Here is a 25,300-nt window from a genome sequence, read left to right as displayed (position 1 = left end):
GAGCACTGTGCATTACAGGCCTTCTGAGACTGTCCAGAGCACTGTGCATTACAGGCCACATCAGACCACCGTCCAGAGCACTATGTAGCATTACGGCCTTCTGAGACCGCCCAGAGCACTGTGCGCCATTTACAAGCCTCCCCAGATCGTCTAGAGCACTGTGTAGCATTACAGGCCTCCCCAGACCAACGTCCATAGCACTGTGCATTACAGGCCTCTCAAACCCTAATACCATAAATAGGAACATGATATTAGATTTTTTTTTTTTTTTTACAGGAGTATATAATTAGTTTGGAAATTCTAGAGAAATGCTTAATAATGCATTATAATTTAACTAAACTAATTCGATTTTAGTCAACTAAAATGTACTGCGGATTTTAGTTGACTAAATACGACTAAAACTAAAACAATTGCAGATGACTAAAATGTGACTAAGGCTTCTTTCACACAGTCCGCCTCCGTAGGCGGATCCATGCTGCTCAGCAGGGGTTCGTAAACACAGATCCCCGCTGAGCAGGAAGGTGACAGCTCCCTCTTCGCTCTGTGTGCGGAGAGGGAGGTGTCAGAGCCCCATGCATCTCTATGGGGGAATCGGATGAGAGCGGACCGCCTGTCCGCTCTCATCCGATCCCGTCCGATCTGCTGGATGGATGGAAACTAGGGTTTCCATCCGTCCGGATTTCACGGACAGGATCGGATGCAGATGGCAGCGGGTGTCAGCGGACATGTCTCCCCCGACATCCGCTGCCCCATAGGGATGCATGGAGCATCCAATCAGATCCGCCTAAAAAACTGACAGGCAGATCTGATCCGAGCGGTCGTGTGAAAGGACCCTAAAACTAAAACTGCATTTCAGTCAAGAGACTAGGACTAGGAAATTTGATGCAAAAATTAACACTGTATGGGAGTGATTAGAGCTTGCTGATCTGGAACTAAACATTTCAGACTTTGCCAGGAGCATGCTAGTTCCAGATCTGTGAATGTAAGCAGTGTTATGAATGAAATGTGATATTTAAAAGCTGAACTCAAGGCAAACAAATGAAAGACCTAAATGGAAGCGCTTCCAACTACCACATTTTCTGCAGCCAATTCAGAGATATACACAGCCCTGCCAGACAGCAGAGCCAGGTTGGTGACCTGACTTTAAAAAGCCATCCTTCAAGTCCAACTCTAGACTCTGTGCCCACCTTGCTTAATCAACAACCCTTCTCCCCTTTGTGTGACTGCGTGGTATGCATTTTTGTTTTTATGCCAGAGGGTCACCTTCACCTCTTTTCCAGGAAGGTCCAGGAAGGGAGGCTGGTACTGATGCAGAAGCGGCACTGAGGTAATAATGTCAGCGTCACTCTTTGCACCAGAAAACTGTGAAAAAAGGGCATTTTGGTGACACTTCCTCGGGGGCAGGGCCACGCCACCCAGCATTTACAGAAGATTCTTCTTGTTGGAGAGATGCTGGGTGTCATTAAACCTGAAATACTGAAGAAACTATGTGGCTCCGAAGAGGTGTTGCAGGGAGCAGTTCCAGTTTTAGGCCCCATTCACACCAAAAAACGCGGTGCAGAAAACCCGTGTTCCATGCGTGTTTCACATACACTGCGGTTGCAATCTGCATTAAGTGTCAATATTAGGTTAATAACACCCCAAACACAGGCCACAAATGCAGTGTGTTTGCACTGGTTGCAGTGAATTTCCAAAAGTAGGGCATACAATACTTTTCAGGGTGGATTAAATCGATGTAAAAAAAATAAAAATATAAAATAATAATAAAAATCTCATTTTTTTTAACTTTAAATCTGATTTGTTGTTATTTTTATCAAAATTATTTTAATAAAATGCTTTTGGGGTAAAAAATCTATCAAAAATTAGATTTTTGACTTACCGTAAAATCCATTTCTCTGATGTTACATTGACGGACACAGCTCCTGATCTTCATAATCATTGGATTATACTGCCCCCTACAGGAGTAGGACACTAGGAAGAAAAATAATCTGGCTATGCCTAAGGGCAGTCCCAGGGGGTGGGTGCTGTGTCCGTCAATGAACATCAGAGAAATGGATTTTACAGCAAGTCAAAAATCCCATTTTCTCTTTCGTTTATTGACAAACACTGCGGTTGATCTTCATAACCATTGGGACATCCCAAAGCAGCGTTAAACATGAAGGGTGGGAACAGCAAAACAATTCCCAATGCTAAAACAGTAACCAACCAGGCAACAGAAGCTCAACCAGAACAACTGGAGCCCACCTGAAAAAAACAATACACCCTCGGAGAGGACCAGGTCCTCCTAAGAGCGGCCTGCAAAAACCGTGCGGCCAAAGAAGCATTCACAGATGTCAACACATTTACTTTATAAAACTTTGTGAAAGTGTGCACTGATGACCAGGTGGCCGCCTTGCAAATCTGCGTCACTGACACCTGATGACGGAAGGCCCAGGAGGCACTAAGCGCCCGAGTAGAGTGCGCCTTAACAGGGAATGGAGGAAACTGACCCTTGAATGAATAGGCCTGAATCACTGTCTGTCTGATCCATCTGGAAATGGTCGCAGAGGAAGCGAACAACCCTTTTCTGATGCCCATCGGTGAGCACAAATAGCAAGTCTGACTTCCTTGCCCGGACCACATTCAAGGCATGCATGGCAATTTCCTTCAGATGTTTAGGCCTAGGACACAAGGAAGGTAACACAATGTCTTCATTCAAATGAAAATCAGAGACAACCTTTGGGTGAAACAACGGACAGGGGCGAAAAACCACCTTATCTCTGTGAATCACCAGGTAAGGTGAATGACAGGATAAACACTGCCAGATCCGATACCCTTCACGCAGAGGTAATAGCCACCAAAAAAAACCACCTTCTGAGATCGTGTAAACAAGGTAATCTCCTGAAGATTCTCAAAGGGAGGCTTCTGGAGGACTAAAAGCACCAAATTGAGGGTCCAAGGCAACAGAGACTGCACTGGAGGAATCAAACGTTGGACACCCTGAAGAAAGGTAAGCACCAGGGAGTGTGTGGCCAACGATTGTTGGAAGAAGACCGCCGAAGCCGACACCTGGCCCTTCATGGTACTCAAGGCCAATTTCTGTTAAACTCCCCCCGTTGAAGGAAGGTCAAGATCCGAGCCACTGAGAAGGAGCGAGGATGAAACTCAAGAGACTCTCACTATGCAATGTACGTCTTCCACGTACGATGGGAGATCTTCCTAGAAGTCGATTTCCTAGCTTTTAATAGCGTAGGAATCACTGACTCAGACAAACCTCTAGCCTTCAACACCTGGCGTTCAACAGCCAAGCCGTCAAAGCCAGTAACTGTAAAGCAGGATGCAAGATCGGTCCTTGGGACAGCAGATCCTCCCTGAAAGGGAGCTTCCAAGAAACGTCGGCAACCAGACGCACCAGATCTGCGTACCAGGCCCGACAAGGCCAGTCTGGAGTCACTAAGATGACCGGAATCCTTTCTGCCTTGATCCTGCGTAGAAGTCTTTGCAGAAGCTTGAGAGGAGGGAAGGCATAAATCAGACGATACTGACCCCACAGTGCCAACAGCGCGTCTGTGGCATTCGCCAGAGGATCCCCTAACCGAGCCTCTGCACCTTTCTGTTGAGCCGAGACGCCAACAGATCCACAACTGATGAAACCTCTGTATGAAGGGACCACTCCCCTTAGTCAGACGCCTGTTGACTGAGGTAATCCGCTTGCCAGTTTTCCACTCCGGGAATGTCTACGGCGGAGAGGGCTAGAACAAACCGTCCTGCTCACCTTAGAATGCCGGCTACCTCCAGAGCCGCCAGGACACTTCTTGTGCCCCCCCTGGTGATTGACATAAGCCACGGGAGTGGGATTGTCTGATTGAATGTGCACTGGGCATACCCGAGGACGATCAGTCCAATGGTCCAGATAGTCTGATCGCTCGGAGTTCCAAGAAATTGAACAGTAGTCTGGACTCTTCCAGTGTCCAGACCCCTGAGCAGAATGTTTGTCGAGGGCGCCGTCCCAGCCAGACAGGCTGGCATTCGTGGTGACCACTATCCAATACAAGGGGAGGAAGGATTTGACCAGACGAATTGACTGAGAACAAAGCCACCATATCAGCGACTTCTTCGTTCCCTGAATCAGCTGGATCCAATTGTCCAGAGACTGCGGAGACTTGTCTCATTTGGTCAGAATCTCCCTCTGCAGGGACTTTGTAAGGAACTGTGCAAACGGAACTGCCTGGAAGGTAGATATCATCAGACCCAGTACCCGAATGCAAGTCCGGAGGGATGACCATCTGCTGGACAGCAGGAGATGAATTGCAGCCTGCAATTTCTGGCATTTGTCCAGAGGAAGGAGCACTCTGGCTAAGGCTGAGTCCAGAGTCAGACCCAGGTAGTCCAGCTTTGTGGATGGAGCCAGAGCAGACTTCTGAAAATTCAGAATCCAGCTGAGTTCCTAAAGAGTTTGTATGGTGATCTCCAGGTTTTCCACCAGAGCAGTAGGAGACTCCGGTCACAGAAGGATGTCGTCCAAGAAGCCCAGTATCGTGATCCCCCGTTGGAGTAACAAAGCTAGCACCGGTGCTAACACTTTTGTGAAGACCCGAGGAGCAGAGGCGAGGCCAACAGGTAATACCACAAACTGAAAATGCTCCTCTCCCATGGCAAAGCGGAGGAGGCACCGGTGACCGGCACATATCAGAATGTGAAGGTAAGCATCCTTGATGTCGAAAGAGGCAAGAAAATCCCCGACGCAGGGATGCCACCACTGTGCGAATGGACTCCATTCTAAACTTCTGCACCTGCACAAAGTAGTTCAGCGCCTTGAGGTCCTAGATTGGACGCACCTTGCTTTACTTCCTGGGAACTGTAAAAAGGTTTGAGTAAAAACCCTGAAAACGTTCCGAAGTCGGAACCTGGACAATCACCCCCTAATGTAACAGGTCTGTACTGCCCCACACAGACCCTGTAAGTGGTCGGGGACAGGCACAAGTTGGAAGGAAAGAACCTTGCCGGGGGACAAGAGCGAAACTCGATCTTGTAGCCGCAACGAATGACTTTGTGGACCCACTTGTCTTGTACCAGGGAAGTCCACGGGTCCGGAAACCAGCAAAGACGTCCCCTCACCCCCGATACGGGGCGTACCTACATGCTGAATAAGCCTTGCCTGTGGGTCTTGAGAAGCCCGCTCTAGGCTTGCCAGACCAGGTTTGTTTGGATCCTCCAGAGGAGGCCCTGAAAGGCTTCGAGCCCTTGTCAGTCAACCCTGAGGGACAAAAAAACTTCCTATGAGCCGAGACAGAGGGCCCACGTCTACGACGAGGTTCCTTGCTTAGTAGCCTGTGGAAAAAAAAAAAAAAAAAAAAAAGGTACTTTTACCCTCTGTGAGACCTTTAATGATGTCATCCTGGGTAGCTCCAAACAGGTGATCTCCTTGAAAGGGTAGATCAGTCAAGGCCTTTTTAGAAGTCTGCATTTGAACCAAAAGACACACCGCAGGATCACTGCCGAAACAGAGAGCCGAGCCACTAGGGGAGCCGCATTCAAAGAGGCATCACAGATAAACTGCAGTCCCTGGACCAGCTGGTCCGCCAGCTCGGCAAAGGCTGGGGGGAGATGTTCTCCCTCCAGGTCACGGCGTAAAGGCTTAGCCTACTCGGTCAGAGTTTGCGACACCAGGGCAATAGTGAATACGGACCTCAATGGAAAACCAGCCAGAGTGTACATATTGCGGGCCACAGGCTCCGCCTTCCTGTCAGCCTGATCCTTAAAGGCCTCTTCAACCAGAATCATGGTTGCCTTGTTCAATCTGGAAACTTGAGGGTCCACCACCGGTGGAACAGTCCACTTCTTAATAAGGGACTCCTCATAGGGGTAACGCCTAGAAAAATCGCTTAGGGACCCCAAGGGGACGCTTTGGTCACCCCCACTCTTTAAAGCGACAATTTTTTCAAAATAGGTAGGGAAAGGAAACACCTTTGCCACTCTGGATGGCTTATGAGTGCCAGACGCAGTTATTAAAGCGACATGACATGCCAACTCCCATGTGAGTAAAATGTACGGATTTTGAAATGAATAACTAGAGAGAGAGTAAACCGTAGCTCTGTAATATTTCTGCAATTTATAGCAGCTGCTGAGAAGAGAGAACAGCCACACAGGGATTGCATGGTTTTTAGTGAGTCAGATGACTCCTACAAATGCACTGTAAGAAGGAGAAATAAAGCGTATTCATTGTGTAGTTCTAAGCAGGGGGAAGCCCCAAATATGTCATGAGCAAATATGGCTGCACCCATGTACAGTATATACATACATAAATCACAAGCTATACAAAGAAACATTTTTTTTTAAACTTTAAGACACAGTAAAAAAGGATTAAATCTAGCCACCAATTTCACTAAAACAAAATCCTGTATATTACAACGCATATAAAAGTACTATATTATTTACAAATAAAATAGAAGTGTGGGGAATGAAAAGAACAAACTTACATACTGACCTAGGTGGATGCAGGATCGATCTGATGCTGCATCTGTCCCCCGCCACTCTACATCGAGAACTGAGCGATCAAACACCGCTGATCGCTCAGTCCTTGATATTTATTCTGCAGGGAGTTTGTTATTGTCAGTTACCAGCTCTCTGCACCTCCAGAGCTCACTGGAGCGCTGGGCTGTGGAAGGTGTAAGTGTGGTTGGCTCAGGTCCCCAGGGCTGTGCTAAAGCCTGTGCCAGCTGCTAGTCAGGCATTTGGGTGGATCCCAATATTATTGTCAGGATCTCTTCAGAGCCAGAACCGGCTCTGTGGCCTCAGCTGACAGAGGACATTAGCCCACTGCTGGCTAAATCTGGGTCACAGGAGTGCAGAACTAAGTGCACCCTGTGACCCACAGGACAAGTATGGCCAAGAGAGCTTTGGCCATACTTCTTTTTTAATGTGCACTAGTCTACCCAATATGGCCCTCCTGAACCAGACCAACCTAGAAATCCAGTTCCTCCAAGATACAAGACCAGTTCCCGCAGCCTTTTTTCCCCTATGCACTGGGGGTTGGCTTTCTCTGACATCATCAAGATCAATGCAGGGCCCATAACTGTGCATTGGAACGTCTAGGAACAGCTCACTGCTGGAGCAGAGGATCGGGTAAGTAAAACTGATTTTCCCATCTCCTAAACAAGCATTTAAAGGCTAAGTTCACCTTTAGTAACATGTTGAATGTTGTTACCCCCTTATCCAGGGTGTAACATGGTACTATGCAGCAGTCCCTAAAAAAAATAAAACTAATGCAGCCATCACATCTGAGAATTGGTAGGCTGCAATGTAATAAATGTTTGCTTTTGAGCTGAATACCGCTTTTGACTTACAACTTGTGTGGCAACTGTATATGTGATATTTTTCTGCAAAGAAAGTGGACTTACCCTTTAAAATGAAAAGGTAGAAAGAAAAAAAAAATGGTACTGAATAAATAACCCACTTCAATACCGGGCACTTTCACCCCTTCCTGCCCAGGACAATTTTGGGCGTTTTTTTGTAACACTGTACAATGGCCACTGATGGGACTTCACTAATGAGGCTGCACTGATGGCCACTGATGGGGCTGCATAAAGAGGCTGCACTGATGGCCACTAATGAGGCTGCACTGATGATCACTGCCCTGATTATCAGTGTAAACGATGTGCTGACAGGTTTGCTGGCTAACGGCAATCCTTTCCTCACACAGACACAGCATGGGAGGAAAGCACTGCCGATAACTGGCAAGTCTGTTTACATGTGATCAGCTGTGATTGGCCACAGCTGATCATGTGGTACAGGGCCACTGTGATTGGCCCTTTACACCAATCTGATCAGTTGTAAAAGAAGGACACAGCAGTCAGAGAATGTGCCAGATGTGTGCCTCAGGAGGCATGCAGGAGGTGGGGTTCTGGGAGGACGCCTATGGACATCACAAGCACTGTGTTGTATAACATGCTTTAGGGGAACAGGATCAATTTTTTTTTTAGGCAACAGACACTTTAAGTCAGGGATCTCCAAACTGCGACATGTGGGCTGGATGTGGCCCTTTGCTTGCCTTTATCCGGCCCTTGGTGCACTATTCTTCCCACTGACACCAACACTAGGGAATAATACCTGCCACTGACACCAATGATGGGGCACTATTTGTCCCACTGACACCAACAAGGGGACACTATTCCTCCCACTGATACCAACAAGGGGGCACTATTCCTCCTACTGACACCCAACAAGGGGGCACTATTTCTCCCACTGACACCCAACAAGGGGGCACTATTCCTCCCACTGTGTAACGCTCCTGCGTTTCTTATATGGTGTGGATTTTCAGCTGCAGAAATAGTTCCACGTCAGTAGTCATGTAAGAGATATGCTGAGATACCATTCCCAACCTCAATGACTCATCATGTGTGGAAGGTCTTATTTCAGCCAGTAAATACACACAATTAGCAAGCTGGTTCCTAGAGTGACTTTATGTATGTGGTAACACAATGATGAAGGTTGAGGGATAGGTTGAGTGGAGGTGGTAGGTGATAGACACTTGAAGGTGAGACAGTAGCAGATGGATGCAGGAAGGTTTAGCAATGTTGTATGGTAGCAGATGACAGAATAGCAGGTGGACATACAAAAGAGATCAACCCAGTGCAGAAAAGTAGCAGTAGTCTCAAGAGCTAGCAATCTAGTTATGCAGATGTGATAAACAGTCTTTACTATGCAGAGCTAGATAGTGTAAGCTTAGTATAAGTTTATAGAGAATTCCCCTGCGGGGTACTTAGCACTATTAGCGATACAGCCGAAGGGTGGTTCAGGAGAGGCGGATGATCCAGTAGCGGGATACAGGGATCAGCGCAGCGAGGTTCCGTCAGCGAGGTAAGCTTGCAAGCATGGAAGCTTCAAGCAAGGTTAGCATCCAGGTAAAGGTGTTTGAACGAACACATGTGAGTGAGAACCGGCGATTTAAATAGCCATCTAGTCCGGCGCTGGGTGATGACAGCTCCAGTCTTAAAGGTGTATGCGCACCTTTCCAAAAGTAAATGGAGGGGCGCATACACTTGTGGAAAGTGTAATTTAGGGTACCAAAGGTACCGGAACATTACACACTGACACCCAACAAGGGGGCACTATTCCTCCCACTGACCCCAACAAGGGGGCACTATTCCTCCCACTGACCCCAACAAGGGGGCACTATTCCTCCCACTGACCCCAACAAGGGGGCACTATTCCTCCCACTGACCCCAACAAGGGGGCACTATTCCTCCCACTGACCCCAACAAGAGGGCACTATTCCTCCCACTGACACCAACAAGAGGGCACTATTCCTCCCACTGACACCAACAAAGGGGCACTATTCCTCCCACTGACACCAACAAGAGGGCACTATTCCTCCCACTGACACCAACAAGGGGCCACTATTCCTCCCACTGACACCAACAAGGGGCCACTATTCCTCCCACTGACACCAACAAGGGGGCACTACTCCTCCCACTGACACCAACAAGGGGCCACCATTCCTCCCACTGACACCAACAAGGGGCCACTATTCCTCCCACTGACACCAACAAGGGGCCACTATTCCTCCCACTGACACCAACAAGGGGCCATTATTCCTCCCACTGACAACAAGGGTGCACTATTCCTCCTACTGACACCAACAATGGGGCACTATTCCTCCCACTGACACCAACAAGGGGGCACTACTCCTCCCACTGAAACCAACAAGGGGCCACTATTCCTCCCACTGACACCAACAAGGGGGCACTATTCCTCCCACTGACACCAACAAGGGGGCACTATTCCTCCCACTGACACCAATAAGGGGTCACTATTCCTCCCACTGACACCAACAAGGGGGCACTATTCCTCCCACTGACACCAACAAGGGGTCACTATTCCTCCCACTGACACCAACAAGGGGTCACTATTCCTCCCACTGACACCAACAAGGGGTCATTATTCCTCCCACTGACACCAACAAGGGGGCACTATTCCTCCCACTGACACCAACAAGGGGGCACTATTCCTCCCACTGACACCAACAAGGGGCCACTATACCTCCCACTGACACCAACAAGGGGCCAATATACCTCCCACTGTCCACCAAGCCTATGGCATTGTTTACTCCCACCAATGCCAGGGTCACAGACGGGGCCCCCCTAAAGTCTGAAAGATTGTAAACTGACCCTTTGTTTAGAAAGTTTGGAGACCCCCCTGTTTTAAGCTAAATTCAGCAGACACAATCTGCTGTGTCACCATTTTCTCTGTAGCACAGCAGAGCTCCGGGTTCCCCTACAAGGTCTCTGAAATGGGAGGTTTGGGGAAGTAAATGCAAACACTTCAGCGGCAGAGAGACAAGATTACATTAGCATATTATTCCGGCACAGCAGACACAAACCTAGCTTGTGAATGATGCTTCACGGATGGTACCAGACACGCCGACAACCTGATGTGATTATACTTTATAATTTATTAATCTGAAAAATATGAGTAGTGTGGAGTCACTGCAGCTTCGTTCCTATCGAATTGTCAGCCACGATCACATTACGTCTTCCCTGACAATATTCTCCCCAATGCTTACATAAAAATGATTAGAAGAGATCTCAAAACACGGAACCGCCGCTTTGTAGAGATAAACTTAACAACCGCGTACGGAGGAAATTAAAAATTTACAAAGTCATGTCAGACCTTCAAAAGAACCACACAGGGATCCTCTGCTGGGGGAAAAAATATTTTGAAGAATAAATGCACTTCTAACACACAGCTGCCTAATTATATTTGGGTAAAGCAAGCAAAGTTCACAAAGAGAACCCTTTATCTTCTTCCTTGCTTTTTTGGAAATAAATCCCATTTTTTAATTAAAAAATAAGAAAACACTAAAGTTAGCCCAATTTTTTTCCATAATGTGAAAGATAATGTTATGCTGAGTAAATAGATACCCAACATGTCATACTTCAAAATTGCACACACTCGCAGAATGGCGACAAACTTTGGTACTTAAAAATCCCATATGCGACACTTTAAAAATTTCTACAGGTTACCAGCTTAGAGTTACAGAGGAGATCTAGGGCTCTCTTATTGCTCTCACTCTAACGATCGCGGCAATACCTCACATGTGTGGTTTGAACACCGTTTATATATGTGGGCGGGACTTCCGTATGCATTAGCTTCTGCATGCGAGCTAACAGGAACAGGGCGCTTTAATTTTTTTTCCCCTATTTATCTTATTTATTATTTTTACACTGTTTTTATTAAAAAAAAAAATGTGATCATTTTTATTCCTATTGCAATGAATGTAAACATCCCTTGTAATAGAAATAGGCATGACAGGTCCTCTTTATTGTGAGATCTGGGTTCAAAAAGACATCAGACCTCACAACTACAAGAAAAAAAAAAAAAATAATAAAAAAAAAAAAATCGGCCCTTTAAACTGGTTGCTAGGCAATGACGTTTGACGTCGCTCCGGTCCTCCAAGACCATAGAGTCGAGTGAGGGCCATCTTGCCCTCACTCGACTTCCTGTCTCAGAGTGTTCCGTGAGAATTACCTACCCCGTGAGAAAAACCTACCCTCGTCACTTCCTGCCAGGAACAGCTGAGCAGCGCAGCAGTGCGCATGCTCACAGCCCCGGATACGTAATGGAACAGATGAAGAGCTGACTAGTGCGCATGCATGGAGGGTATGAAATGATCACGGTGTTCCGTGAAAAAAAACTACCCACGCGGCGGTTAGATTAAAACAGCTGTGCTGCAATACGAGTCATCTCCGCTCCTGTCCCTGGCACTTCCCTGATCTTGGCTAGTAAATATAAAAGCGGCTCTAGGCTCCGTGATTCATCTTTTCATACACCCGCCGCCGCTTTTCTATTTACTAGCCGAGATCAGGGAAGTGACAGGGATAGGAGCGGAGATGACTCATATTGCAGCACAGCTGTTTTAATGTAACCGCCGCATTACACACACTGCCGTGCACCGGAAGTGACGAGGATAGGTTTTTCTCACGGGGTAGGTAATTCTCACGGAGCACCGGGACCGGATCGTTTTCCCCGCTGCTGGCGGGTAAGGTAAGCGGGGAAAACGGCCGGGATGCGGCGGGAAGGGGGGGGTTGTTACCTCTTCCGCCGCACCGTAAGGGTGATCCTGCAGCAAATCCGCCGCTGAGACCACCCTTATCTAAAAGCCGACCGGCCGCCGTTTAAAAAAAAATACCGGGGTTATGGCAGCTATCTGCTGCCATAAACCCGGTATTTAGCTTTAAACGAGCGACGTAAATAGTCGTTAGGCGGTCGTTAAGTGGTTAACCATTGATTGACTAGGCGCTTGATCAGAACATTTTTGCTTCTTTGTACCTGGCTCTTGGGATTTGTAGCTTTAAATAACTAATCTAGAACAAATATGCGAGTTGTGGTCTTCCAGACCTGCAAGCTTGATTTGGGTCAGTGACTGAGGCAGAAGGTCAGCAAAACAGTCAAGCTACTGGCATTTTTATAAGGAAAAATCAGCAATAGCTGCCTCTTAGGTTCTGCCAGAAAAAGTTTGCTTTAGGTACAAAAAAAGAGGAACTGATTTTACCCATGCGATGTAAAGTACACATGCAAATATGCAGACTATTCTACAAAGTCCGAGCAGTCACTGACCTGATCAGGCGTGCCATGCCATAGCGAGAGGCATAGTGCAGTGGAGTGTTGTGTTGGTACGGCTCCCCATAGGATGTGTTGGGGTCGAGGGACTCTTTCAGCTGTGGGCTGCTCTCGTAGATTTGGTAAGCTAGGTGCTCGTCTCCGTTGATCAAGGCTTTGCGGAACTTTGTAGTGGCGTTTCCCATGGTAGTCTAGAGACCGGCACTTGTCTACCCTACGTTCAGCTTCTTGCCAAGAGAATCCACAACATTCCATCCACCCTGCAAAACACAAGAAATAAATAAATATTGTACAATGCAGAAAAAAAAAGACCTCTTAGAGGAACGCTCCTTCGTTCAGTTCAGCCTTATGGTTTTAGAACACAAAAGCAAAAAACTTCAATCAAACTTTAACCAACTTCTCAAGTGTAAAATTCTTCCCCCGCCAGGCCAACGGGGCAGACACGGCATTTCACAAACCTATAATTTGGACGTATCCAACGAAAGGAGGACGGATCAAAGCCTTCCCGTCATCAAACTATACATAACCACATGGAAATGTCTGAAACTTTGTAGATTTTTGATATGTTATTTGCCAGAAAGGGGGATTTTAAGAAGGTGAAATCTCTTCCTCCCACTGTTCGAGTCCTACTGATGTTTAAAGGTCACGGATCCAGACAGCGCAGGTCATCGGCTGGAAGAACGGTCTGAAAATAGTTTTTGATGTCTGGAATTCTTGATTTTTTTTTTTTTTTTTTTTTAAAACGCAGAAATACTTTTGCTCTTCAAGGAAGGAATATTATCTCCAATAAATAAATAAAGATATAATAGCAGCACAGAGGACAGCTGCAAAGAACATTTTAGTCAGGTGTGTCTGCATTTCAGATGGATGGCTTACTCTACGGGTAAAGAGCTTAAATATTATACAGAATTTCAGAGCAGTACAAACACATTACTTTAACCACTTGCTGCCCGCTAACAGTACATTTACAGCGAACGGGTGGCACAGCGAGGCATAGCAACGTGCTGTAAATAGAAAATCGCAATCCACTTCCTGGTACATTTAGTGATAACAGGCTGCACAGCAGGGCACAGCAACGTACAGGTAGGACGCAATCCACTTCCTGGTATGTTTACTGCTAACGGGCAGCACAGCAACGTACAGGTAGGTCACAATCCATTTCCTGGTACGTTTACGGCTAGTGAGTGGCACAGCAATGTACAGGTAGGTCACGATCCACTTCCTGGTACGTTTACGGCTAGTGAGTGGCACAGCAATGTACAGGTAGGTCACGATCCACTTCCTGGTAAGTTTACTTCTAGTGGACCGCACATCAATGTACAGGTAGGTCACGATTCACTTCCTGGTACGTTTGCTAATAGTGGGCGACACAGCAACGTACAGGTAGGTCGCGATCCATTTCCTGGTACGTTTGCTAATAGTGGGCGACACAGCAACGTACAGGTAGGTCGCGATCTATTTCCTGGTACGTTTGCTAATAGTGGGCGACACAGCAACGTACAGGTAGGTCGCGATCCATTTCCTGGTATGTTTGCCGATAGTGGGCGACACAGCAACGTACAGGTAGGTCACAATCCATTTCCTGATACGTTTGCTGATAGTGGGCGACACAGCAACGTACAGGTAGGTCACGATCCAATTCCTGGTACGTGTACTGCTAGTGGGCAGCACTAGCAGTACAGGTACAATGATCCACTTTCTGGTACATTTACTGCTAATGTGCAGCACAGCAACGTCCGGGTACATCGCTATCCACTTTCTGGTTTTCAGGCGTAGGTGTGCGTGCCCCCTGCTGATCTGTGCTGTGATAGGAAACAGCATGAGTTTGAGGCCAATCACAGCACAGAGTTCTGCATTTACAAAGACACAACAGCGATCTGGCTGTTTCTTCTCCCTTCGGCACACAGTTAATCCCTTGATTGCCCTTCTGATCACCCCTGTACGGTCATTAGTACAGTGATATCATGGAGCACTGTATTAGTGTCACTAGTAACGTCAGTGTCAGTTAGCTCCCCGCTAAAGGAGAGCATGGGAGGAGGTGACCAGGGCGCTAGAGGGCAGGAGGTCCTTGAAGGAATATAGAGATTGGTTTTGGTGATATTTTGACACAAGCTCAGCAATGTAGCTCAGAGCCAAGTTGTGGATGGCTTTGTATACTGGTAGAAAACAGACGGACAGATTGGGGTAGGGAATTCCAGAGGATTGGAGAGACTCTGAAGAAGTCTTGGAAGAAAGCATGGGAGTAGGTGATGAAGGGGCTAGGAGGACAAAAGGTCCCGGGAGGAGCAGAGAATGGTTTGGGTGATATTTTGAGATGAGGTTGACAATGCAGCTTGAGGTCAAGTTGTGGATGACTTTGTATACTGGACTTATTCCTCAGGGACTCCACTGGTGATCTTGCATAGCTTTGTGGCTCTGCACACCTGTTGAGTCCATTCAAGAGGGGCTTTTAAGAACCCTGCTGAATTTATTTATTTTATATTATGGTAAATGCCGGGGGCATCACCAAGAATCATGGGGTACCATAGCAAAATTTTAATGGGGCCCCCTGGCTAAATCTTTCTGTAGTAGTTGCCAATGTCAACTGTGAAAATACACGTCACGGAGTTCAGCTTTTCATACGCTTTACATAGTTCATTTGGGCCAAGCTGGCTCAAATGAACTATGTCCCTCACTAACATGTGAGGCCGCTGGATGTGCGGCACAAACTGTATGTAGCTGTGGATACATACAGCATACCGCCACTGTGTTCCGGGTTAGAGCCGATACTTTCTGTCTTCTACCGGGAACACAGAAGAGTCTACTGCAGCGGCCCTCAGCCATTCAGAGAAAGCAATGTACTCTAGCAATGAATACAAAGCTTCCTCTGATTGGCTGAGTCAGAGGTTGTGATATCAGTCAGAATACATTGCTTTCTCTGAATGGCTGAGCGCCACTGTGATAGACTCTACTCTGTTCCGGGCATGAGAGCGGAAGTCCCGGCTCAAACACAGAAAACAATGTGGTATGTTGTATGTAGCCTCAGCTACACATACAGTTTATACCGCACAACCAGCGGCATCACGTTAGTGAGGGACATAGTTCATTTGAGCCAGCTTGGAACTACATTGGGGAAAATAATTATTTGATCCCCTGCAGATTTTATAAGTTTGCCCACTTACAAATAAATGAAGGAAGGATCTATAATTTTTTATCATAGGTGTATTTTAACCACTTAAGCCCCCGGAAGATTTTACCCCCTTCCTGACCAGGGGGTATTTTGCGATTCGGCACTGCGTGACTTTAACGGACAATTGCACAGTCGTGCGACGCTGTACCTAAATGAATTTGACGTCCTTTTTTTCCCACAAACAGAGCTTTCTTTTGGTGGTATTTGATCACCTGTGTGATTTTTTGATCATGCGCTATAATCAAAAAAAGAGCAACAATTTTGCAAAAATAACAATATTTTTCACTTTTTTTTTATATGAAATTCCCCAAAAAAATGTAAAAATCAAAATTTTTTTAAATTTTTGGCCAATTTGTTTTCTGCTACCTATGTTTGGTAAAAAAAAAATCACAATAAGCGTATTTTGATTGGTTTGCGCAAAAGTTATTGCGTTTTACTAAGGGAAAGATTTTTGTCATTTTTTTTTTTTTTAACGAGTAATGGCGGCGATCTGCGATTTTTTTTGCGGGACTGCGACATTGCGGCAGACAGATCGGACCCTTGACTGACATTTTTGACACTTTTGGGGGTACCAGTGACATTACTACAGTAATCAGTGCTATACATATGCACTGTTACTGTAAAAATGACACTGGGAGGGAAGGGGTTAACTTTATTGGAGAGGGAGAGGTTAAGTGTGTCCCTAGGGGCGTGTTTCTAACTGTGATTGGATGTGGCTGTGTGTGTAACAGCACAGATCAACGGTCCTACATAGCAGGACCGAGTGATCTGTGCTGTTACACAGGGGAGAATGACAGGCGGCTTTGTTTACATTAGCTGCCTGCCTTTCTCTCTCTCCACCCGACGATCGTGAGTGACAAGCGGACATCAGGTCCGCTGGTCACACGCGCGGGCTTCCCAGTGAACGAGCGGGGGTGGGAGCGCGCCTCCGGCGGCTCGCGCTTGCCCCCATTGGCTCACAGGCTAGTGGCATACCGGTACGTCACTTTGCCTGGGAGGGGCTGACCGCCGCCGTATATAGTTGGGCGGCGGTCGGCAAGTGGTTAAATGATAGAGACCGAATATCAACCAAAAACCCAGAAAAAACACAACAAATTTTATAAAATGAGTTGTAGTTGGGAGTAAAATACATATTTGTTCCCTAAGCAAAACATGACTTAGTACTTGGTGGAGAAACCCTTGTTGGCAAGCACAGAGGTAAGACGTTTCTTGTAGTTGGTAACCAGGCTTGCACACATCTCAGGAGGGATTTTGTCAACTCTTCTTTACAGATCTTCTCTAAATCCTTAAGGTTTTTAAGGCTGTCGCTTGGCAGCTTGAAGTTTCAGCTCCCTCCATAAATTTTCTATAGGATTAAGGTCTGGAGACTGGCTAGGTCACTCCATAGCCTTAATGTGCTTTTTCTTGAGCCACTGCTTTGTTGCCTTGGCAGTATGTTTTGGGTCATTGTCATGCTGGAAGACCCATCTTCGACCCATCTTTTGTGTTCTGGCTGAGGGAAAAAGGCTCTCATCCAAGATTTTACAATACATTGCCCCATCCACTAGCCCCACAATGCAGTAAAGTCAGCCTGTAACTTTAGCAGAGAAACAGCCCCAAAGTATAATGTTTCCACCTCCATGCTTAACTGTAGAGATGGTGTTCTTAGGGGCATAGTCAGCATTTTTCTTCCTCTAAACACAGTGAGTCGAATTAATGCCAAGGAGCTCGATTTTGGTCTCAAATGACCACAACACGTTTTTCCAATCTTTCCCTGAATAATTTGGATGTTCATTGACATACTTCAGACGGGCCTGTACATGTGCCTTTTTAAGGAGGGGGACTTTGCAGGTGCTGCAGGATTTAATTCCATGGCGGCATATTGTGTTATCAAGGTTTGTTTGGGGACTGGGGTCCCAACTGCCTTGAAATCATTCACAAGCTCCTCCTGTGTAGTCCTGGGTTAGTCCCTCACTTTTCTCATGATTCTCCTTACCCTAGGAGGCAAAATCTTGCATTGAGCTCCAGACCGAGGGCGATTGATGGTCATTTTGCATTTCTTCCATTTGCAAATAATCGCTCCAATAGTTGTCTCCTCACCAAGCTTTTTGCGGATAGTCTTGTAGCTCATTCCAGCCTTGTGCAGGTCTATAATCTTGTACCCGACGTCCTTTGCAAGCTCTTTGGTCTTGCCCATGATGGTGAGGTTTAAATGGAATTGACAGGACAAGTCTGTGTACCGCATGAGCACATACTGTAGCCAGTCAGTGGAGCCAGAAATATTGTTGGTTGGTAGGGGACCAAATACTTATTTTACTCACTGATTTGCAACTCAAATTAGAACATCTGTATCTTGTGTTTTTTTCTGGATTTTTGGTCGATATTCTGTCTCTATAATTTTAAATACACATATGGTAACAATTATAGACCCTTAATTTCTTTCTAAGTGGGCAAACTTAACCACTTAACGCAAACTGACGTAGCCCTATGTCGGCTCACTTTAAGTGGTTGTACCTGGATGTTGCCTCTAGCTAGAGGCATCATCCAGGTACCGTTGTTTATAGCCGGCGGTCGGCTTTCCCGCAGTAACAACCGATGCGGCTCGGGAGCCGCTTGATCGTTACCCTGGTGAGCAGGAGGGGACGCCCCCCCTCCCGCCGCCTTCCACGGCTTTGCCCAGGTCTCCCATCTCCGCCGGCTGGATGGAGTCCCGATCTAAGCCGGATGCGGCTTCAATCGGGTCTCCGATGACGTAACCCGGAGGTGGCGTCCATGACATCACATCTGGGTTACTTGGCTGCTAAAGGCGGCCGTTTCAAAAAGTGAATGTATTCAAAAATGCCGTTTTCAGCGTTTTTAATACATGGAAGTGTAGTGGAGGGGTCTAGGGTCTTTAAGACCGTCGATCCCTCCATAAAGAGTACCTGTCACTGCATATTGCTGTGACAAGGAATGTTTACATTGATTGTGACAGCAACAAAAGTGATCAGATTTATTTTTTTTTTTTTTATAAACCTGTGTTAAAATTAAAAATAAAAAATTAAATATATATTTGCCGCCCCCGCCGCCGTGAGCTTGAGCACGAAAGAAAACGCATATGGAAGTCGCGCCGCGAATGAAATCGCTGTTCAAATCAAATCACACATGTGAGGTATCGCCGCAATCGCCAGAGCGTGAGCAATAATTAAAAAAAAAAAAAGGAGCTACACTCCAACTCTAAACTGGTAACCGTTAAAAAAATTTTAAAGCGTCGCCTATGGAGAGGTTTATTGACCGTAGTCTGTCGCCATTCCACGGGTGTGCGCAATTTTAAACCGTAACATGTTGGGTATCTCTTTACTCGGCGTGACATCTTTCACAATATACAAAAAAATGGGCTAACTTTACTGTTTAGTTTTTTTTTAAAGCAGTGAAATGTGATTTTTTGTAATTTTTCCCAAAAAATGGTGTTTGAAAGACCGTTGCGCAAATACCGCGTGACAAAAAATATTGCAATGTCCGCCATTTTATTCTCCAGAGTCTTTACTAAACAAATATATATAATGTTTGGGGGTTCCAAGTAGTTTTCTAGCAAAAAATACTGATTTTAACTTATAAACAAAAAGTGTCAAAAATAGGCCTGGGGCTTAAGTGGTTAAAAAATCTGCAGGGGATCAAATCATTATTTTCCCCACTGTATGTTAAGTGCATGAAAAGCTGGAGTTTAGCTTTAAAGATGAACTTCTGGAATTATTTGTATCACATACTTGCATTAGCCCAGCTTGGTACAATGTAAGCATGCATATCTTATTCCTGATAGACCTTTCGGGAAGCTTGAAATTGCTGTATTATTAAGCGATACTAAACTGATAGAACATGAGCAGGACCCGTAAGCTATGCGAGCGGCCCTTCGCTGCACACTGACCACAGGGAGTTGCTTGCACGGAACTGCTGCCATTCACAGAATGCCTTGTACTTATTTCAATGAGTACAAGGCATGCTCTGATTGGACAAGGGTCAATTATGTTACAATCAGGGAATGCCATCTACTAAACCACTTGCCGACCGCCGCACGACTACTTACTGCGGCGGTCAGCCCCTCACAGGCAAAGCAACGTAGGACTACGTCGCTAGCCTGTGAGGCTCTAGGCAGCGAGTGCGCGCCAACGGAGGCGCGCTCCCGCTCGCTCATGGACCCCCGCGCGCGTGTGCCTGGCGGACCCGATGTCCGCCGGGCACTCGCGATTGTCCGTTACAGCGGAAGAAAGGCAGGCGGCTAATGTAAACAAAGCCGCCTGTCATTCTTCCCTGTGTAAGAATAGAGATCATACGGTTCTGCTATGTAGGACCGCTGATCTCTGTTCTTACACCTCAAACCACATCCAATCACAGTTAAAGCACGCCCCTAGGGACACACTTAACCCCTCCCGCTCAAAAAAGTTAACCCCTTCACTGCCAGTGTCATTTTTACAGTAACAGTGCATATGTATAGCACTGATTACTGTAGAAATGTCACTGGTAACCCCAAAAGTGTCAAAAATGTCAGTCAAGGGTCCGATCTGTCCGCCGCAATGTCGCAGTCCCGCAAAAAAAAAAAAATTGCAGATAGCCGCCATTACAAAAAAAAAAAACAACAAAAATGACAAAAATCTTTCCCTTAGTTAGTAAACGCAATAACTTTTGCGCAAACCAATCAAAATACGCTTTTTTTGCGATTTTTTTTACCAAACATATGTAGCATAAAACAAATTGGCCTAAAATGTTAAAAAATTTAGATTTTTACATTTTTTTGGGGAATTTCATATAAAAAAAAGTGAAAAATATTGTTATTTTTGCAAAATTGACACTCTTTTTGTTTATAGCGCATGATCAAAAAAATTGCACAGGTGATCAAATACCACCAAAAGAAAGCTCTGTTTGTGGGAAAAAAAGGACGTCAATTTAATTTGGGTACAGCGTCGCACGATCGTGCAATTGTTCGTTAAAGTCACGCAGTGCCGAATCGCAAAATACCCCCTGGTCAGGAAGGGGGTAAAATCTTCCGGGGCTTAAGTGGTTAAAAAAAAAAAAAAAAGCTAATAATTACTATTCATATACAGAAACCAAAACAAATAAGTTCAGAAAAGAAGTTATGTGTAATAAAATGGAATGACGCAGGGAAAAAGTATTGAACACGCTAACTGAAATGTATTTAATACTTGGCACAGATTCCTTTGTTGTCAAGACGCCTCCTGTATGGAGAAACTAGTTGCATGCATTGCTCAGGTGGGATTTTGGCCCATTCTTCCACACAAATCTTCAAATCTTTAAGGTTCAGTGAGCCTCTTCTATGAACTCTGATCTTTATTTCTTTCAATAGATTTCTTTTCTGGATTCAAGTCAGGTGATTGGCTGGGCCATTCTAGCAGCTTTATTTTCTTTCTTTGAAACCAATGGAGCGTTTCCTTGGCTTTGTGTTTGGGATCATTCCCTTTCTGAAATGTCCATCCTTGTTTCATCTCCATCATCCTGGTAAATGGCAGTAGATTTTTACAATTTTCCATTCATCCTTTCTTCAATGATATGAATTTTGCCAGTATCGTATGCTGAAAAACGGCTCCACACCATGATGTTCCCACCTCCAAACTTCACTGTGGGTATGGGGGTGTTTTTGGGGTGATGTGCAGTGCCAATTTATCTCCAAACATGGTGTGTATTATGGCATCCAACAAGTCCAATTTTGCTCTCATCTGACCAGACTATACTGTATTCTCCCAGTATTTCAGAGGTTTGTCTAAATGTTAGACAGCAAACTTTAAACGAGCTTCAACATGCTTTTTCTTCAGCAATGGAGTAATGCGTAGTGAGTGAGTGTGCATACAGGCCATGGCGGTTGAGTGCATTACTTATTGTTTTCTTTGAAACCATTGTACCTGCTAATTCCAGGTCTTTATGAAGTTCTCTACACATGGTCTTTGGCTCTTGGACAACTCTTCTGATAATTCTTTTCACTCTCTGTCAGGAATCCTGTGAGGAGCACCTGGTCGCGGCCGGTTTATGGTGAAATTATGTTCTTTCCACTTCCGGATTATGGCCCCAACAGCGCTCACTGGAACATTCAGAAGTTTAGAAATTCTTCTGTAACCAACGTCACCTGTAAGTTTTGCAACAATAAGGTTGTGAAGGTCTTGAAAGAGCTCTTTGCTTTATCCATCATGAGATGTTTCTTATGTGACACCTTGGTAATGAGACATTTTTATAGGTCATTATGTGACACCTTGGTAAGGAAACATTTTTATAGGTCATTTTTTGAGACTGAACCAGCTGATATTAATTTTCACTGACAAGGGGCAGGATTGCTTTCTAATTGCGGTTAGATTTCAGCTGGTGTTCTTGGCTTTCCATGCCTTTTTGCACCTCCCTTTCCTCATGTGCTTAATGCTTTTTTACTTGCGTCATTCCATTTTATTACACATAACTTAATTTCTGAACTTATTTGTTCTGGTTTCTTTGTATGTATGGATTGCATGGTTGGTTACCAACGTGGTGAAAATTTCATGTCAATAGCACCTTTACAAATATTTACCTAGAAAAATGGTGACGTGTTCAGTACCTATTTTGACTGCTGTATATAGAATGTATATTTTATTAGACACACACATACATACATACATACATACACACACACACACACACACACACACACATATATATATATATATATATATATATATATATATATATATATATATATATTATAGATCGACCGATTATCGGCAAAACAGATGTATCGGGGGCCAATATGCACTATCCCCGATATATCGGAATCGGCCCCTGAGGTTACCAATATTGGCGATATTTCGGGAAAGTGCTTGTACCAGAGTGATTCCTGCAGCTAGAGGCATCACCCCGGTACCGGTGTCAATAGCCGACGGTCGGCTGGCTTGTAATGACAACCGATGCAGCTGAGAAGCCGCTCGGCTGTCATTACAAGGAGCGGGAGGGGACGTCCTCCCGCCGCCTTCCACGGCTCACCCGGGTCTCCCGTCCCCCTGAAAGCAAGTGACCAAAATATCGGTATCGGTATTAAAAAAACTATATATGTCGATCAGTAATATATATACACACACACATATACAGTATATACATACAGAGGCTTTTCTGACACTGCACTGGAGTTATCTTCTGTAACCGTTTTAGATTGTAAATAATACTTATAGCACAATGGTCTGCTTTATTTCAGTTATATATGCCACCTTTTGTTCAGTCTGTCCTGCTTCTGACTTGGACCAGCTGACTTATCAGCACATGACGCACCCCATAGGCCAAAAACAAGCTGTTGCGACACACTGTACTCACGCCCCGTCTACCCAACACACAGCACATGGGCACAGATGTCTGATCACAATGACCGCATCAACAGCTGAAACCTATAAAAAAGATTTTCTTCTTTACAGGACCCAGACTTCAGTCTAGCACCACCAGTAATTGTCAGCTGGTGGACGGTGTAAAGATACAGATTACTGCATTGTATTTATTTATTCTGCAAAGGAAGCAGAGAATAGATTTGTGAATAGCTTTGTATAATTGTGAATAAATTAAAAGAAAACCATGTTGGACAAATTCCAGGTAGCTAATTCTTATATAACCACTTGTCCACCAGCACCATCTGTCCTGCTGATAGCACCTTATGCAATACCATAGTAGAAATGTCAAGGTCCTCTTATTTAGGGAGTCATCAGGAGTCTACTAGATTTCCAATGTTACCTATGGATCCCACTGAAGCTGGTCAAGCACAAATCATGCTTGATTAGATTTTTCCCGACCAGCGCTGAGGGGAGAGGTCAGATATAAACCCAGAAATTATGAAATTCTCATTGCTTCCAGGCGCATCCAGCCCATATTCTCAGGATTTTCAGATGTTTGCTGATCTCCCTTCACTCCACCTGCTTATGACAGCTGAAGCATTGGGTTCTTTTTACCCACAAAACACAATATATATATATATATATATATATATATATATACATACATACATACAGTGGGTACGGAAAGTATTCAGACCCCCTTAAATTTTTCACTCTTTGTTATATTGCAGCCATTTGCTAAAATCATTTAAGTTCATTCTTCTTCCTCATGAATGTACACACAGCACCCCATACTGACAGAAAAACACAGAATTGTTGACATTGTTGCAGATTTATTAAAAAAGAAAAACTGAAATATCACATGGTCCTAAGTATTCAGACCCTTTGCTCGGTATTTAGTAGAAGCCCCCTTTTGATCCAATACAGCCAGGAGTCTTTTTGGGAAAGATGCAACAAGTCTTTCACACCTGGATTTGGGGATCCTCTGCCATTCCTCCTTGCAGATCCTCTCCAGTTCTGTCAGGTTGGATGGTAAACGTTGGTGGACAGCCATTTTTAGGTCTCTCCAGAGATGCTCAATTGGGTTTAAGTCAGGGCTCTGGCTGGGCCATTCAAGAACAGAGTTGTTGTGAAGCCACTCCTTCGTTATTTTAGCTGTGTGCTTAGGGTCATTGTCTTGTTGGAAGGTAAACCTTGGGCCCAGTCTGAGGTCCAGAGCACTCTGGAGAAGGTTTTTGTCCAGGATAATCCCTGTACTTGGCCGCATTCATCTTTCCCTCGATTGCAACCAGTCGTCCTGTCCCTGCAGCTGAAAAACACCCCCACAGCATGATGCTGCCACCACCATGCTTCACTGTTGGGACTGTATTGGACAGGTGATGAGCAGTGCCTGGTTTTCTCCACACATACCGCTTAGAATTAAGGCCAAAAAGTTCTATTTTGGTCTCATCAGACCAGAGAATCTTATTTCTCACCATCTTGGAGTCCTTCAGGTGTTTTTTAGCAAACTCCATGCGGGCTTTCATGTATCTTACACTGAGGAGAGGCTTCCGTCGGGCCACTCTGCCATAAAGCCCCGACTGGTGGAGGGCTGCAGTGATGGTTGACTTTCTACAACTTTCTCCCATCTCCTGACTGCATCTCTGGAGCTCAGCCACAGAGATCTTTGGGTTCTTCTTTACCTCTCTCACCAACGCTCTTCTCCCCCGATAGCTCAGTTTGGCCGGACGGCCAGCTCTAGGAAGGGTTCTGGTCGTCCCAAACGTCTTCCATTTGTGGATTATGGAGGCCACTGTGCTCTTAGGAACCTTAAGTGCAGCAGAAATCTTTTTGTAACCTTGGCCAGATCTGTGCCTTGCCACAATTCTGTCTCTGAGCTCTTCAGGCAGTTCCTTTGACCTCATGATTCTCATTTGCTCTGACATGCATTGTGATCTGGAAGGTCTTATATAGACAGGTGTGTGGCTTTCCTAATCAAGTCCAATCAGTATAATCAAACACAGCTGGACTCAAATGAAGGTGTAGAACCATCTCAAGGATGATCAGAAGAAATGGAAAGTTAAATATATGAGTGTCACAGCAAAGGGTCTGAATACTTAGGACCATGTGATATTTCAGTTTTTCTTTTTTAATAAATCTGCAACAATGTCAACAATTCTGTGTTTTTCTGTCAGTATGGGGTGCTATGTGTACATTTGTGAGGAAGAAGAATGAACCTAAATGATTT

General features: G+C 45.3%; 2 protein-coding genes across 2 annotated transcripts in view; one reads left to right on the top strand and one right to left on the bottom strand.

Moving 5' to 3' along the window:
• The window catches only part of ANKIB1 (ankyrin repeat and IBR domain containing 1), a 218,212-nt gene extending 205,332 nt beyond the window's left edge, over positions 1-12,880 (bottom strand). Inside the window, exon 1 of the mRNA XM_082257819.1 lies at positions 12,598-12,880. Coding sequence (XP_082113945.1) covers positions 12,598-12,785 — 188 coding nt within the window. The 5' untranslated portion in view covers positions 12,786-12,880. The remainder of the gene's footprint in view (positions 1-12,597) is intronic.
• The window catches only part of KRIT1 (KRIT1 ankyrin repeat containing), a 352,560-nt gene that overhangs the window by 143,080 nt on the left and 184,180 nt on the right, over positions 1-25,300 (top strand). The gene's annotated exons all lie outside the window — the stretch shown is intronic.

The sequence above is a fragment of the Pelophylax lessonae genome (genome assembly GCF_965119305.1).
Source record: "Pelophylax lessonae genome assembly, chromosome: 5".
In the NCBI taxonomy this organism is placed as follows: Eukaryota; Metazoa; Chordata; class Amphibia; order Anura; family Ranidae; genus Pelophylax; species Pelophylax lessonae.
This window is presented reverse-complemented; position numbering and strand designations above follow the sequence as displayed.